The 18030-nt window shown below is 39.5% G+C and overlaps 2 protein-coding genes across 2 annotated transcripts in view; both read left to right on the top strand.

The window, feature by feature from the left end:
- LOC148085133 (uncharacterized) overlaps nt 1-18030 on the top strand; it is a 523722-nt gene that overhangs the window by 417781 nt on the left and 87911 nt on the right. The gene's annotated exons all lie outside the window — the stretch shown is intronic.
- Nucleotides 14205-17969, top strand: LOC148085144 (NLR family CARD domain-containing protein 3-like). Its single transcript, XM_087785516.1, has 4 exons — nt 14205-14220; nt 14835-16623; nt 17724-17928; nt 17961-17969. The coding sequence occupies exons 1-4, from the start codon at nt 14205-14207 to the stop codon at nt 17967-17969; spliced, it is 2019 nt and encodes a 672-aa protein (XP_087641642.1).

Genomic DNA, 18030 nt, shown 5'->3' on the forward strand with positions numbered 1-18030 from the left:
AGCTGTCGAGTCATTTCCTGTAAGTGTGTAGCAGCAGAGTTTTATTCGAGACAGTACTACCGTGGCCAAATTTGAGCACTGGCCAAGTACATATGTAACCCAGCCGTTTATTTGGTGTTTTATGTTTCAATTATTTTCACTGGAATAATATAATTCAACCCAGTTGTTATTTTTGTGTTTTATTACTTTTCGATGTTTGTACCGCATTAAGACACTGTCGCTTTAAGACGGTCATTGTTTTACTTGTGTTCCACTGATGAGACTCAGGTGTTGAGATGCTTCAGCGGCTCAGAGACTGAGACACGTGTCATCGCTCCTGCATTGCAATTAAAACACTCGCTTGTCACTCCTAGGTGAGCCTAAACAATACGTTTATATTATTGTTCATATTTCTGTTTATAATTCTGTGTATAAATGAACGTTGTATCGAAGCAACTATTTACGTTTATGTGTATGAAGCTTGAACATTGTTTTGTAACTTCATGCAAGTGTACATTTTCTCAACTGTATTTTATATTATACTGTTTCACTTTGTTTGAAAGTGAGTTGAACTTTATATTTTGTTATCGCGTGGTGTTGAGATGCTTCAGCGGCTCAGAGACTGAGACACGTGTCATCGCTCCTGCATTTCTATTGAAACACTCGCTTGTCACTCCTAGAACTTCACTGTTCTTTGCTGGTTCCTGATTGTCACCGAAGGAGGACGAGTAAACATCTGTTCCACAAAGACTTCCAGGACAAACTAGAGTATTTCAGGATTGATACTCACTCTATGCACTTTTATTTTGCTCGTCAGCACAACAAACAGACAATATTATTTTTCGTTTGAAGACAATACATTTTCCAGCCAAGGAGGCTATTTTGTTTTTGTTTGGTTATTGAATACTTTGTGAAAGTATATTTTGTTTATATTTTTATAATAGTTTAGAGTAGGAGACAATATAATATAAATATTTATTTTCTCTACTGTGTATGTGGTGGATGAATGTTCTTCTGTCCATAATTATTTTATTTACTGGACTGATAGTTCACTGCTATCAACCCTACATTTTCCACATTGGTTACACATACACATCTGAATGTGTACTATAAACCAGTGCACGCAGAGAAGTGTGTGATATGGGACACAGCCCGGCCTTTTAAATGCCGTTTTCAAGAGTTTAGATGGAGGACAACTGAAGATCTGATGAGTTTGTGAGCAACCAAAAGGAACCAGAAAAGCTGGATGATGATTTTCTGTCAGCCTGACATTCAGAGATCATCAAAGATCCGGCATTTGAGTTGAGTTGAAGGAGCCACGTATCCAATCCACCTGAGCCAACTGACCACCTCCAAGTCCCCCCCGACATGGAAGCCTCCCCCAAATCCATGGGACACTTGGGTACTTTTTTATTGATTGCTTTGCGGAGTGAAGCGGCCTCATCGTATCCGGTCTTACCGCACCTGAGCTACGATTCAGGCCTGCAACATTAATGTTCAATAATGATGGACAAACTGTTCATTATTTCGTGTTTTAGATTGAGTGACAAGTATAGTTTAAATTGAGAGTATTTTTGTTTGTCTTTGTCTTTTATAAGTACATTTATTTGTGATTGAACTACTTGTGGAACTTTTATTGTTTAATTATTTTACTGAAACTAAATTGGTGAATTCAGGTCCTGCGGACGTTTAGTAGAGCAGGATCTCTACAGATTGTATAAGTTAAAAATAATTGCAGTCGGGTTAAACCTAATACATCATTTCCACCAAAGATTTACCAAAAGTAATAAAATAAATCTGAACCTACATTGCTCTCCGTTTACATGTTGCAACCAAGGCTCCAAAAATGCTCTTTTCAGAGGCAGATGTCGGCGTCCCTCACTATAACTTCTTCTGCTGGGGCCCCTTTGTCCAGCACATAATCCAGCTTTAAACACATCACACAATTATTTTGACAATAAAACTTCAAGTGGTTCATTCATCTCCAGCCAATGGGGGGTGAGGAATCAGTAACAGCGCATCAATCCTGGGTCAAGACTGAATAGCTTAAAGAGGCAGTGCGTGATACAAATCACGCTCTTGACTCTCTGGTCCTTACACTCCTGACACGCTTGTCACTCTTGGGGTCCCATCCTCTCCTCTCTTCGACCCCGTTCTTGACTCCTGCCCCTTCCCTTCCTGCAACTTGGTGAGAGAAGCTTCCCAGCTTGACCATAGCTTCTCAAGACACAAGCAAGTTGCAACCCAATCTCCTGCAGCCAGCCAAGCAAGCCTGAACCAAGCAACCAAACTGCTCTTCCAGAAAAGACTTGTGACCCCTTGCACCGAGTAAAGATACATCTCTGGACAGTTACGCCAACTCGGTCAAGGGAGATCTTTGCCAGCCTGCAACAAAGGACCAGGACCGGACCCAATTTTTCATATGTTTGTATAATCAATTTAAGAGCCTCTTACTCAGTAAAGAACATTAATCACAACAACACGAAGTGACTTCAGTAAATGAGATTGATTCAAAGTAGTGTTTCATAGTTAATTAATAACTCCAATGAATTAATCATTATCGATATAAATGTAAAAGTTTCCACTTTCAGATCTATTCATGGTCAGACTCCTCCTTACATCACTGACCTGATCCAGCCTTACACCCCAGCTCGGGCTCTGAGGTCTGTGGATCAGAATCTACTGATGGTTTCTGGCACACGGTCCAGGACCAGAGGAGAGAAATCCTTCCAGACTGTTTGTTCAGGCTTTTCCTTGATTTTCTGGAACTCCTGTTGTGTTATCAGTTTTATCTTGATCTTTAAAGTATATACTTTATTGAATATTGTTTTGATTGTTTAAGCGCTTTGTGACCCTGGTCTGGAAAAGCGCTATATTAAAAAAAATTACTTACTTACTTACTTTGGACTAAGACTCGAAGGTGGTGCTTCTTTTCTTCAGGTCATGTTTACCTAGAGGCAATTTTAAAGTTAAATCTACCAGAAATGAGTTGTTCTGAAAATAAAAGTTTGTCTAAGGCAGGGGTCGGCAACCTTTACCACTCAAAGAGCCATTTTGACCCGTTTCACAAATTAAAGAAAACAATGGGAGCCACAAAACTCTTTTGAAATTTAAAATGAAATAACACTGTATATACATTTTTTTTTGCTTTGTGCTATGTATAAACAAACTATTATGGGTTAAATTTATGAAATCAATGAACGACTGAAGAGAAATTGAAATACAATTTGTGTTGAAGGTTAAGTAAAATACTATTTAAGTCCTCCTTGTAGTAACGAAAAAACAAAACGCCAAACTTCAATTATCCACTGGCAGAGAACCAAAAATGCCGTCCTCTCTCTCTGTGCCGTCATCCTTCTACTGGCGCCGTGCCGTCAGCTGCCAACCTGAATAATAAAATGTCTATTTCACTGAACAATTAAAAAATGTGAATATTTGCCAAATTATAGGAAATTAAATCATTTATCATACTTGGTCAATGTTATTTCTGCTCCTGAACCGCAGCGCATAGCGTCTCCACATCAGGGCTGTATGACCTTTATCTTCACACAGGATTGTAGGCTCTCATCTGTGAGGCGTGTGCGATGTTTGTTTTTAATAAAGTTCATGTTGGAGAACACCTGCTCACATACAAATGTGGATCCAAAGATCGACAGGACTCCAAGTGCATACTTTTTCATGTCCACATAAAAGTCGGGGATAGCGTTCCAAGTTTCGAACACAAGTTTGTCTGGTTTGGGGAGGTTTTCAATATCACACCATTTGTGATTCTGAGCAAGAACGGCCTTCTGGCGTGAAACATCTTCAAGGTCCGCTGTCAGGCGCTTTAACTTGGACACCCACATGTCTTTGTTGGCTATGTCAGCCAGTTCCATTTCAAGATCAGGTGGACTCACACCTGGAAAGGCTGTCATATTCAACAGGGATGGATCGAGGCTGAGGGGAGTGACAGGGAAGGATAATGTGTTTTTTCCTCTGAACTCACTGAATCATTTCCCAAACGATGTTTGCATTGCAATGACTGCAGAATGTAAATACTCTAAATTCACAATGTGAGCTTTTTTGAACTCACTCAAACTGGGGAAGTGTGACAGTGTACCTTTCTGTAAATCTCTGGCAAGCACTGTCAACTTGCGCTCGAAAGCCAAAACCTCCTCCAACATGCACAGGGCTGTGTGTCCTTTCCCATGAAGAGCTGTGTTTAGCGTGTTCAGGTGCGCTGTCATGTCTACCATGAAGTGTAGCTTTTCCAGCCACTCTGGCTGTTCCAACACAGGATATGTGAGCCCTTTGCTGCCCAGAAATGTTTTCACCTCTTCCAGACACGCGGCAAAGCGTTTCAGCTCCTCGCCTCTAGACAGCCACCGGACTTTGTTGTGCAACAGGAGATCAGAATATGTGCTTTCCAGCTCGTCCAGCAACGAACGAAACTGACGGTGATTTAAACCTTTCGCCATTATTTTATTGACAATCTGAATGACAACATTCATTACGTCTGTGCATTCCGGAGGAAATGTTTGAGCACACAGTGCCTCTTGGTGCAGGACGCAGTGAAAAGTCAGCAACTTTCTGTCCAGCAACTTCTGCAGTAAAGCCACAAAGCCCTTGTGCGCTCCTGTCATACTCTGTGCCCCGTCTGTAGCCACTGACACCAGGTGGGCGGTGTTTATTCCTTTGGCTCTTAAACAATTCAAGACAGCCTCACAGACGTCCTCCCCCCGTGTTTGGCCTTTTAGTGGTATCAACTCAATCATTTCTTCCTGTGGCCCAGCAGAGTTTACATACCGGCAGAACAGCGCTATTTGTTCAATATCACCTTTGTCTTTGGATTCATCACAGGCAATTGAGTAGGCAACAGCTGAATTGATGTCTTTAATGTACTGTCTGGTGATGTCTTCTGCCATTTGTATGGTTGTGTCTTTGACAGTTTTTGCAGAGAGGGGCATATCCTTGATTTTCTGTACAATTTCACTGTTGTTTTTAAAGTCTGTGAATAGATGTTCTGAAATCCTAATGAAAGATTATTTTAAATATCTTCATCTGCAAACGGCTTCCCCTGCCTTACTATTTCCTGAGCTGCAACAAAACGAGCATATGTACTTATATTTGCAGACTTCATCCACTTCTTGAAGGGATTTTTGCTCAAATCACCTTCCGTGTCAGTTCAGAAACAGCTTTTTTTTTCTCTCATTTCCATCCGGATATTTTTGAGCAAATGCTGCGTGTTTATTTTGGAAATTGGCGACATTTGACTTTTTGTTGTTAGCGAGTTTCTCATTGCATATTAAGCACACAGGTAAACCAGTCTCGTCAGCAGTGAAAGCAAATGCATCTGCCCACGCAGCATTGAACGTTCTGTTTTCTTCAGACACTTTTCTTTTCTTTGAATTCTCCATAGTAAGCCTACCTGGGGTGGAAAAGTTAAAGTAACCAGACACTGGAGGGTGTCGCACATTGGAGGTTGTGACGTGTATCAAGAGCGACAAAAATATGTTAACACATTTTATAAGATCGCCATAATAATCTTAATAGAATTACATTTTGAAAATGAATGAACTAAAATCTAATACATTTGAATTAAATACTCATTCATTATTTTCAACTGCTGAGTCATCAGAGTGATCAAAGAGCCGCATGCTGCTCTGGAGCCGCGGGTTGCCGACCCCTGGTCTAAGGGCTATAATCTACTACAGAAGATTGGACAGAGATGTTTGGCCATGACTTCACTGTATCTGTTGTTTGATATCATTTGTATAAGGCAGATATTATTAAACATGACACCTATTTTCAGCATTTTCCAGTACAGGCAGATGGAACCAGCTGTGGAATTTTCATGATTATGGTAGAATGTTGCAATTTCCTCATTAAATGTTTTCTATTCAATAACCAAATGACTGTTCATCAAATCCGTAGTATGACTTCTGCATCTGTACCAAGAGTGAATTTATTTTCACTGGAGTAAGTTGTCTATACTGAAGTTACAGCTAACTCAACTCATGTCACGACCATCTATATAACCTTTTTTTTATTAAAAAGAATGATATTCCCTCCATCAGGAGGTGGTGGTGCTGATGGGCTCATGGAAAGATTTTCCATTGAGGGGTAAGAACATTTCAATACAAGAAATTGATCACACATATAACAAAATATTGTATGAAAATAACAGTATTAGTACCGTAGTAGTACCAGAAATGTTGTCTCTCATGTATTACAAAATGTAGTAACAACTATCAAGGCCTACATGGAGAGCGACATAATCAGGTAACAGGGATTGTGTACAGTAGTATATAATGATATATATATAAGTATATAGGATACAATAAACTATTTATTTACGTTTTGTTTTCCACACGCTTGTTAAATTCAACTCTTAAAAAAAGTCTTCTCTGAGGCTATAATCTCAGTGATCCAAAAGGAAGGAAAAGACAAATAAATTATGGAAATTATAGATCGATATCTGCACTAAATGTAGATTATTAAATATTTACATCCATTATTTAAAAAAAAAAGATGGAAAAATAATGTCAACTCTGATTAAAACGAACCAAACTGGCTTCATCTCAGGACGTGTAGCCCGAGATAATATTCGACGAACACTCCAAATAGTCAACTCTACACAAAACAATAAAAGGTTCATTTGGAATGGAAAAAAGCCGAGAATAAAATACACAACAATCCATTTACCCGAATAAAAAGGTGGGATGGGGCTTCCCAATCTCAAGGACTACTTTTACGCAGCACAACTGAGAAGATCAGTTGGTTTGATGAAACCTATGATGAAAATGGAAGGATATCGAATCAAAAATAAATGACATCCCGGTCCGATCACTTCTAGTAACAGTAAAATCATAAGAAAACTATACAATATTCTTGATCCTATCACTCTACACACTTTACAAGAGTGGTTTGAAATAATCCAACAAGAAAAGCAGGAAAAAGAAGTAAAAAACCTAAACTGGGTGTCATATGATGATGAATTCAAACCAAACCAACACGATATGAGATTCAAAGACTGGGAAAACAAAGGAATAACAGCAATTTGTACAATAACTAAAAAGGGCCGCATAATGAGTTTCCAGGAGCTAAAAAACGATCTGGACTAGTTAAAGATGATTTCTTTCCATACTTGCAAATAAGAGACTACTATGTAAAGCAGATACAAAGCACGAGGACCCAGGAGGACTGCTTGAATGGATCTACAATACATACAGAGGAACACAATTCAGAGATATTAGCGCCATATATAAATGTTTGAGAACAACTCTGCTTATATCAAATCAAAATGGGAGAGGGAAACGGGAACTGAAGTACTGAGTTCAACAACATCTATGATCTGGAGGAAATTTGGTTGGAAAAATATAACACGATATTTTTTTTTTGTGTGGAGAGAAGGTTGTCCATCATGACCACATTTTTTGGCAATTTACAACTATAACTATATTCTGGGAGAATGTAAATAGAACAATTGGAACCATTCTTGTCTATTCTGTGCCAAACACTTTAAAAAACGATGTACCTGGGAAATATAAACGATGTGTTATGTCATGTTATGTGTATCTAATGTGAATAATGTTGGTTGCATGTAAAAAAGTTACGAGAAACTGGTTCAAAGCAGAAGCTCCTGATTTGCATCAATGGATGAACATTATGAGGGAAATACGACTCATGGAGCAATTGACCTTGAAACTCAGACTGAAAGAAACTCTGTGGACCCGGCGATGGAAAAAATTGGACTTCATTTGACACTATCACTCCTAAATGACTTTTGGACTTTGAATGATGGACATTTGAAACCTGTATGTTTTATTTTGTCTAGTTTATTTATTTGTGTGTTTGTTTGTTTTATCTCCCTCCTTTCAGTGGTGTTTGGAGATTTAAATTCTGTAAAGTGTGGAGAAACTTAATAAAAAGGAAAGTATTAAAAGAATAAAAGTAAGAAAACTGACCCTTGCGGTACACCACAGGAGACACTGGCTGTAGAACTTGAGGTGTATCCCATGGCGACCGCAAAGGTTCTGTTTAATAGGGAGGAAGAAAACCACCTCAGTGCAGTTTCTCTGATGCCAACCCAAGAGTTAAGACAATCTATTAAAATATTGTGGTCAACAGTGTCGAAGTTTACAGTAAAATCTAAAATAATGAAAATCACGCTTTCCTCTTTATCAGCAGCTAAAAACAAGTCATTAGTGACTTTTAAAAGTTCAGTCTCTGTACTGTGACCGGATCTTAAACCTGATTTAAATCTTTCAAATAAATTACATGAAGACATAAAATATTAAATTTGGAGGGACACCACCTTTTCTAAGACTTTGGCTTAAAACAGGAGTTTAGAAATTGATCTAAAATGAGTAAATACTGGTCCAGGCTGGGTTTCTTCAAACGAGGTTGGACCACAGCATGTTTAAAAGAACTGGGGAAAAGAGAGCTGAATAAAATGTGTAAAACTGTGTTAAAAACATCCTTTAAATGTTTTCGTGGGAATGACATCAAGAGCACATGAGGTGGTTTTCATCTTGGATAAAGTCTTTGCCAAAACCGGGAGGTTCAGGATTAAAGCTGTTAAAAAAGCAGGAGTAAAATGCTCTGTGAAGGAGGATGTTGAGTGAGGGTTAAAAACATGTGAGCGAGTGAGTCGGAGGAGTTCGGGGGATGGAGTAACCAGGTCCATTGTTAATAGAACAGCTTTATGGTCCGACACTCAGATATCCTCCAGTGAAACTTTGGATGGGTTGAGGCCAGTGTGTATAAAACCATGTGTGTTGGTTTATCAATAATCTGTGATCAATTAAAAGAGTCGATTGTGTCAATAAAATGGATGAGTCCTGAGTCTTGAGCAGGTTCTGACTCTGACCTTGAAGCGCCGAAGAGTCGACGGTGTTTGACGTGTCCATGACTAGCATGTAGCCGGGAGTCGTGATGTCCAAATAAAACAGTTTCAAGTAAGAACCAATTAAAACTGCAATATGAACAGTCAAAAGTGACGATAAAGGTGGATATAAAACTAGTAAAAGCCAGTAAAATCAATGCTGACACACTGACGTGCTGATATGCATATGTGTGTAATGGATACAAGTGTGTTTGCATGCAATTGTTCTGTGTGCAGTCATTTGCAAAAAGTGTGAAGCTGACATTGTGCTTATAGTTGTGTTAATCTGGGCTGGAGTTTTGCTCCTCGAGTATAAGGTTTTTATAATTGTGTATGACTTTTGATTTTAGTGTTCATTCAATACAAAAAACTGTAACATAGTTACTATGGGTGCAACACCTTTTACAAGTGGGACCAGCAGACTTCAGCTTTCCTGACTCCAAAAGTTGCCTTGTTAGTGGAAAGTGAGGCCTTTTACAGACGAGGTCTACTGCCCCCTGCTGTGTGGAGCTCATCTTTTTTTTCTCGTTGTACTAGTTGCAATGACATTAAATGACTAAACGGAAAGAATCATTTGTAGAACCATCTTTTTTAAGATAAAGGGGTTCATGTTGTTTTTGGACAAAGAAACTAGAGATCCTCAGAAATGATATATTGTTTTATTTTTAAATCCCTGCAGGATAGAAATGAAAGCACGTACAGTCAAAATCTTGACAATGAACCAGAACACAAGGCTTGGTAACAGTCTAACAAGAAAGACCGGTTTCATGAGTCAAGTGCTTTTATTTCAGTCCAACCCTTGATACCAGCGTCAGAAGGAGTTGATCAGTGTCTTGTTCCATCAGTTCTGGTCAGAAGAAGCTGAATTCTGCTCCAACATGGACCTGAGACCACAGAAGAGAAGAAAGCTGCAGACAGGTCAGTGACTCTCTGACTCTCACACAAGTCAGCAGTTGATGAAATGAAATGAATCACAACGAGACGATCCATGTTGATGTTTTTAAACAACTGCAGCTAATTCTAGAAATTAAAATCTGAATCTCACCACAATCAAACAACTGTGTGTGTTTGTATACTGTACGTGTGAGTATTTTTTTTAAGTTTGTACATGTGAGTATTTGTTTTGTATCTACATTTGTGTCTGTGCTTTAATGTTTGTGTGTGTGTGTGTGTGTGTGTGTGTGTGTGTGTGTGTGTGTGTGTGTGTGTGTGTGTGTGTGTGTGTGTGTAGGTGTGTGTGTGTGTGTGTGTGTGTGTGTGTGTGTGTGTGTGTGTGTGTGTGTGTGTGTGTGTGTGTGTGTGTGTGTGTGTGTGTGTGCTTGGGTGTTTTTGTGCGCGTGCATATTTGTTTAACTTCCTGATGAGGCAGTTGTGAAGAATCAAGTCTTTTTCAACCACTGTGACTAACTTGTCTATAAATATTCTTCATCAGCAAATAACATACAATTATTGTGTGTCTGTGCTGTTGTAGTGACTGTGAGTGTGATCATGTGAGTGTGTATTGTTAATATAGACCAGAAGTACCTTATAGTCGGTCACAAGCTACCGGTCGAGCCGTGACATAATACAATATGAAATAAGAAAATAGAAGAAAAGCAATCGGTGCAATAACCATGTGACATGCACAGCAGCCAATCAGAGCTCTCTTCTCTTTCAGTGTGAGTGCAGCAAATTTCATACTTCAGGAATAATAATGACGTGAAACTTGACTTCCTGACAGGTTTGAAGGTGTCCTATGTACATATTTACTGCTCAGATCCATGTTCATCAGAGACACATAATATCAATATTGTTTATAAATAAACACATGTTTTTAGATACATGAGTGGAAATTAAATTATTCGTAAACTTAAAAATATGTTTCGTTGTTATAAGTTGTTTAAGGCATTTAACGCAATTTGTAAAAAACGAGAAGCAATTATAAGTAAGAAAATGTTATTTGTAAAGCGCCTTTCTAGACCAGGGCCACAAAGCGCTTTGACAATCAAAAACAATAGTTAAAATATATACTTTAAAAGATCAAGACACGTAAGAAAAACCCTGTAGTCCCAGAAAATCAGTGAAAAGCACAAATAAGAATGTTTTAAGATGTTTCTTGAAGGAGTCAGTAGATCATCAAACACAGATGTTTCTTGAAGGAGTCAGTAGATCATCAAACACAGAGATGTTTCTTGAAGGAGTCAGTAGATCATCAAACACACATGTTTCTTGAAGGAGTCAGTAGATCATCAAACACAGATGTTTCTTGAAGGAGTCAGTAGATCATCAAACACAGATGTTTCTTGAAGGAGTCAGTAGATCATCAAACACAGATGTTTCTTGAAGGAGTCAGTAGATCATCAAACACAGATGTTTCTTGAAGAAGTCAGTAGATCATCAAACACAGATGTTTCTTGAAGGAGTCAGTAGATCATCAAACACAGATGTTTTTTGAAGGAGTCAGTAGATCATAATAATAATAATAATAATAATAATAATCTCTATTTATATATAGCGCCTTTCTAGACCAGGGTCACAAAGCGCTTTGACAGCCATTCACACATACTGATGGGAGTAGGCTGCACCACATGGCGCCGAATCTGCCCTCAGGAGCAATCAGGGTAAAGTGTCTTGCTCAGGGACACAACGACACAACTTGTCTGGAGCTGGGATTGAACCTGCAACCTTTTGGACTGCAGGCAACCACTCTAACATCTGAGCTATGACGCCCCCAAACACAGATGTTTCTTGAAGGAGTCAGTAGATCATCAAACACAGATGTTTCTTGAAGGAGTCAGTAGATCATCAAACACAGATGTTTCTTGAAGGAGTCAGTAGATCATCAAACACACTGGCTTTTTGAGTAAAGGCTCCACAATGGCATGTTTAAATGCATTGGGAAAATCCCCTGTGGAAAGGACGTCGGACGAGCAAAAGAAGGGTTTCAGCTTGTTCACCGGTGCCATGGTACAACAGTACTGTCAAAATCTTGACAATGAACCAGAACACAAGGCTTGGTAACAGTCTAACAAGAAAGACCAGTTTCATGAGTCAAATGCTTTTATTTCTGTCCAACCCTTTATACCAGCGTCAGAAGGAGTTGATCAGTGTCTTGTTTGGTTAGTTCTGGTCAGAAGACCAGTGACTAATTTGTCTATAAATATTCTTTATCAGCAAATAATATACCATTACCTCGTGTCTGTGCTGTTGTAGTGACTGGGAGTGTAATCATGTGAGTGTGTATTGTTAATATAGACCAGAGGTGCCTTACAGTCGGTCGCGATCTACGAGAAGAGAAGCGATCGGTGCAATAACCATGTGACATACACATCAGCCAATCAGAGCTCTCTTCTCTTTCAGTGTGTGTGCAGCAAATTTCATATTTATCAAGAATAATAATGACGTGAAACTTGACTTCCTGACAGGTTTGAAGGTGTTCTATGTACATATTTACTGCTCAGATCCATGTTTATCAGAGACACATTAATATCAATATTGATTGAAAATAAACATGTTTGTAGATACATGAGTTGATAATAAATTATTCGTAAAATTAAAAAATAAGTTTCATATTCACTAAAATAATTATCTTTATTTATTAAGACAACATGATCGATTTACATTGAGTTGTTTTCCAGGCATTTCAAAAAGTTAGGAAAAAACGATTAGGAATTATAAGATTGTTTTTATAATGTAACAAACACAATGGGATCCTTCAAGTCTTCTCTACGAGAGTCACAGACGTTCTTGTGAAACAACATCACGTCAGTCAGTTATATCAAAGTGAAGCTGCAGAATGAAAGCAGCTAAAGCCGGTTTCCTTCATGTGATCACGTGATCGGAGCTATATCCTTAAAAACACACTTGTATAAATACACCAGCACATAATAACTACATGCAAAGAAAACACTTTCATTTTAAAAACATAGTAAGAATAAGTGCATGTGTTGCGCACGTGAGCCACAAATTCTAATGAAGCTCGGAGACGATCAGACCATCATCATCATCATCATCATTATCATCATCATCATCATCATCATCATCATCATCATCATCATCATCATCATCACTACAGTGCTTTAAGTTTCTGATTTACAACAAGCAAGGAGTGTAAGAGCCTGTAATGACACGTCTGTAGGGGGCGCATTGAAAAAAAACACGAAGAAAGGAGAAGACTGGAGCTCCAAGCAGCCTATTGTTCTCCTTCAATAATTGCAGGCAGGTGGAGCTGATGAGATGGTCTGGTCCCTCAGGTGAGTGCCGACAGGAGGGGTTGAAGAAAAGGGCTGGACTTTCTTTAGGAAGATTTGCTCTAATGGCTCAAAAACAAGGACCAGAAAGCCTGAGATCTCAGTGTGGAAAGAGATTTTACCGAGTAGAGAAGCTGCTAATGCTGGATAGTGGACGCCTCATTTCATAGTTCCATCTCCGTCTGTGGATAGAAGATACCTCTGCTCCATCTAACCCTGCCTGTAGAGGGCGCAGAACGTGTGAAGTAAATTCTGGTTTCCTCTCATGAAAAAAAGACATTATGAAACTATTTAGTTCAGTTCAGTTTATTTTTTAAAAGGACAATGTTCAGTTACATTAAAAAGATGCTGCACCAGATTTAGCACAATGATAGTTTCCATCTGTAGTCCTCAACAAAGATGCAGACAGTTTAAATAATACATCACATACAAATAAAGCAGAAACACAATAATATTGATCATAGTTTTTACACTATGAGGCGAGAACAACTTTTGATGTTGACAAGAATGTCATGAGTGTGTTTGTGTGAAGGTGAAGACTCTGCTGAGACTCATGGTGAGGACAGAGACTCCTTTAAATACCCTCAGTGTGAGGAGCACGATGAACAGACCAGCACTCAGAGGTGAGACAAGGACCTCCAAGATTGTCCTCCATGTCTTCATTCTCACTCATTCTACTTCTGTGTTCAAGATCAAAGCAGCAGCAAGAACCTGCTGGACCTGGACCAAGATCTGGACCACAACCCTGCTGTGTGTCTCTGAAGAGTGATCATTCAATGGGGAGAGTAATTGACTTCAGAGGAAGTGAAGAGTCTCCAGGTGTGAGGTGAGAGTGAACAAGTGTGAGTCTACCAGGTTCATACACTCATTAAACCAGAGAACTTCACTTCACTCACATCACCAGCAGGGGGAGATAAAGACACAATTAAAAACCTCAAACGTTGCTTTCACAGTTGTAGTGCAGAGGTGGACATGTGCAGCAGTGTGAGGACATCTAGTGGTTCAGCTGGTGAATACCAGGATAGAAACAGATGAGAGTTGATCAGAGTTGTGTTTTCATCAGGATCCAGCAGGAGAAATTATATTTAAAATAAACAGTTTGGCTTGACAAGATTTAAGTTCTAATGGAGATGGTTCTGTATGTGGGTTTTAAAAGGAACCTTCTAGTTTACTTATGATCAGAACCTTCAACACAACAAGAGTTTATTTACAGTCTGATTTCATCTCTTCTTCTCAGAGTGGACCATCAGAACTCAGAGCTTCTCATTGGTCAGCAACATCCCTCACAACTGGAAATCAAACGGCTGGTATGTTCATGAACTAGAGGAGGTCCTCATCCTAGAGGTTCCTTCTGTTCATCATCCTTCAGCTGAATCCAAGTTAAAGCTTCTGGTCTTTGTGGTTCTTGAGATGATCCACTATCACTCTGACTTTCTTCTCTGTGATTCTGTTCCAGTCACTGGAGAGAAACTTCTACAACTATATGCAGAAGGAGCTGAAGAGAGTCTGGAGGTTTGTGAGTCCAGAGACTCCACAGACTGAGGAGGAAGATGAGAAGTGGAGAAGCATCAGAGAAGAATTCCTGAAGATCACAGTTCATCTCCTGAAGGACATGGAGGAGGAGGATCTGGCCGAGCGTCTGTGGAGCAGTAAGAACATGTGAACAAACATGATGAAGATGAAGAACACTTGCATCAGATCTGAAGATTTTACTCCATTTTCACCTTCTACAATCTTCTGACTCGTGTGTCTTTATTCAGGAAGTCTTGCTTCACAGTGTGGAGGACGACTGAAGAGGAGCCTGAAGAAGAAGTTCCACAGTGTGTCTGAGGGGGTCGCTATAGCAGGAAACTCTGCTCCTCTGAATGAGATCTTCACTGAGCTCTACATCACTGAGGGGGGCACAGACCAGGTCAACCAGGAGCACGAGGTCCGACAGATCGAAGCAGCCACCAGGAACCAGACCAGACCAGAAACCACCATCAGACAAGAAGACCTCTTTAAAGCCTCACCTGAACGACCAATCAGAACACTGCTGACGAAGGGCGTGGCTGGCATTGGGAAGACCCTCCTGACACAGAAGGTCACTCTGGACTGGGCTGAAGACAAAGCCCACCAGAACTTCCACTTCATCTTTCCTTTCACCTTCAGAGAGCTGAACCTGCTGAAAGAGAAGAAGTTGAGTTTGATGGAACTTGTTCATCTTTTCTTTCCTGAAACCAGAGAATCCAGACTCAGCAGCTTTGAAGGACTCCAGGTTCTGTTCATCTTTGATGGTCTGGACGAGTGTCGACTCCCTCTGGACTTCCTCAACAGTCGGCGCCTGATAGAAGCTACAGAGTCCACCTCAGTAGACGTCCTGCTGACAAACCTCATCAGGGGGGATCTTCTTCCCTCAGCTCGTCTCTGGATCACCACACGACCTGCAGCAGCCAATCAGATCCCTCCTGAGTGTGTGGACATGGTGACAGAGGTCAGAGGGTTCAATGACCTCCAGAAGGAGGAGTACTTCAGGAAGAGGTTCAGAGATGAGGAGCAGACCAGCAGCATCATGTCTCACATCAGGAGGTCACGAAGCATCTACATCATGTGTCACATCCCGATCTTCTGCTGGATCACTGCCACAGTTCTGGACATGTTGAAGAGCACAGAGACAGGACAGCTGCCCAACACCCTGACTGAGATGTACATCTACTTCCTGGTGGTTCAGATCAAAGTCAAGAAGCTGAAGTACGACGGAGGATCTGGTACTGACACAGTTTGGGATCCTGAGAGCAAGAAGATGATGGAGTCTCTGGGAAAACTGGCTTTTGAGCATCTGCAGAGAGGAAACTTGATCTTCTATAAGTCAGACCTCACAGAGTGTGACATCAACATCTCAGCAGCTTCAGTTTACTCAGGAGTGTTCACTCAGATCTTCAGAGAGGAGAGAGGACTGTACCAGGACAAGGTGTTCTGCTTCATCCACCTGAGTGTTCAGGAGTTTCTGGCTGCTCTTCACGTCCACCAGACCTTCATCAACTCTGGAGTCAACCTGATGGAATCAAAACTAACATCCAAACTGACAGAAATCGACAAAAGTCAAACAGAAAGGTTCTACCAGACAGCAATAGATGAAACTCTAAAAAGTCCAAATGGACATCTGGACTTGTTCCTGCGCTTCCTTCTGGGTCTTTCTCTGCAGACCAGCCAGAGTCTCCTTCCAGGTTTGTTGACACAGACAGGAAGTAGCTCCTGGACCAATCACAACACAGCAGAGCTCATCAAGAAGAAGATCAGTGAGGATGTGTCTCCAGAGAGAATCATCAACCTGTTCCACTGTCTGAATGAAGTGAAGGACACTTCTCTGGTGGAGGAGGTCCAACAGAAGCTGAGATCAGGAGGTCTCTCTGATCAAATGTCTTCTGCTCAATGGTCAGCCCTGGCCTTCATCTTACTGTCCTCAGAGGAACATCTGGACGAGTTTGACCTGAAGAAATACTCAATGACTGGTTCAGACGAGGTTCTTGAGAGGCTTCTGCCGGTGGTTCAAGCTGCAAACAAAGTTCTGTAAGTTGTTCAAACATTTCTGATGATATGAACTAAACATGAATGTTTGATTTACTCTTTGATGATTGTTGTGTTTGTCATCGTGTTTAACAAACTGATCCTAATTTAGACAAACCTTCCTCAAATATTCATACAATATGTGATTTTATGATGTAACTAGTTCAGTCTTGTCAAATAGAGAATTGAAAAGTAAAGATGTTACGTAGTTTATAAAAATATCATCTTAATAAACATTGTAATGATAAACAAACAAGCGTCAACTTTAAATGAAAATGAATAATAATCAAAAGAACATATTTAAAACGTGTGGCCTCATTAATTATACTGCGTATACACAAATGAATGTGTACGCAACATTTATTTATAGAAAATAAACTTAAGTTAGCATGTGTGACCTTCACAGCAGCTCTGAGCCTGATTTCTACAAAATCTTCATCTTAAATTCACATGAAGTTTCTTGAATGAAACAAAACCACGAAGGTTACATCAATAAAAATGCAGCTTTATTTAACTTTACTGTTTCATACAAAAGGTCAACTCTTGTCTTTTTCTCAGGAAATGTGTTCTATAAAAATAAATAATAAAATCAAAGGGGTTCGTCTTCATAGTCCTCTTTGTCCGACTGCATGTATTTAATTTAAAATATTCATGTCAGGTATTACTTTAAGATTCTTTTTAAGCAAAATGAGTTCATAAATGTCACTTCCTGTTGGAGCAGTTGAATCTATTTTCAGCTCATGAACTGAATATTGAAAAACATTTGCTTTGTTTCTTATGCAAGTAGATCAGTGTCATCAGAGAATTGAAGGATTGAATTTAACATTTAATTTTATTAAAATGTTGTATTTTTTTTACCATAGAAATATTTTCTGAATCATTTTATTAAATAATTTGAATATATATTATATATTGGACTTTAAACACTTTCACATTTGTATATTAAATTAAAAAAGCCACTTGTTAAAAATATTGAATCTTGAATTTTTTTCATTTTATTTATTACTAAAATAACAATATTAAACTATAAATAAACTCTTTCAATTCTTGTCAAATAGAAAATTGAAAAAGTCACTTGTTGATGAAACTCGTCTCGTTCACAGGCTGAGCTGGTGTGGACTGTCAGAGAGAAGTTGTTCACTTCTGTCCTCAGTCCTCAGCTCTCCGTCCTCTAGTCTGACTCTACTGGACCTGAGTGACAACAAGCTGCAGGATCCAGGAGTGGAGCTGCTGTCTGCTGGACTGAAGAGTCCACACTGTCACCTGGAGACTCTCAGGTCAGAACATCATCTTCTCTCTTCATGTCTGGTCCACAGTTCATCTGGTTTCTTGTCTCTCAGGAGAAATGAAGATAGAAATAAATGTCATGTTTCTAATATCTGGAGAGAAACTAGACGAGTGTCGTCTCAG

The sequence above is a fragment of the Callionymus lyra genome, chromosome 2 (genome assembly GCF_982586985.1).
Source record: "Callionymus lyra chromosome 2, fCalLyr1.hap1.1, whole genome shotgun sequence".
Lineage (NCBI taxonomy): Eukaryota > Metazoa > Chordata > Actinopteri > Syngnathiformes > Callionymidae > Callionymus > Callionymus lyra.

Coding starts and splice junctions, on each gene's coding strand:
- LOC148085144 (XM_087785516.1), top strand. Junction 16,624..17,723: donor CAAGCTGCAAACAAAGTTCT/GTAAGTTGTTCA, acceptor TCTCGTTCACAG/GCTGAGCTGGTGTGGACTGT.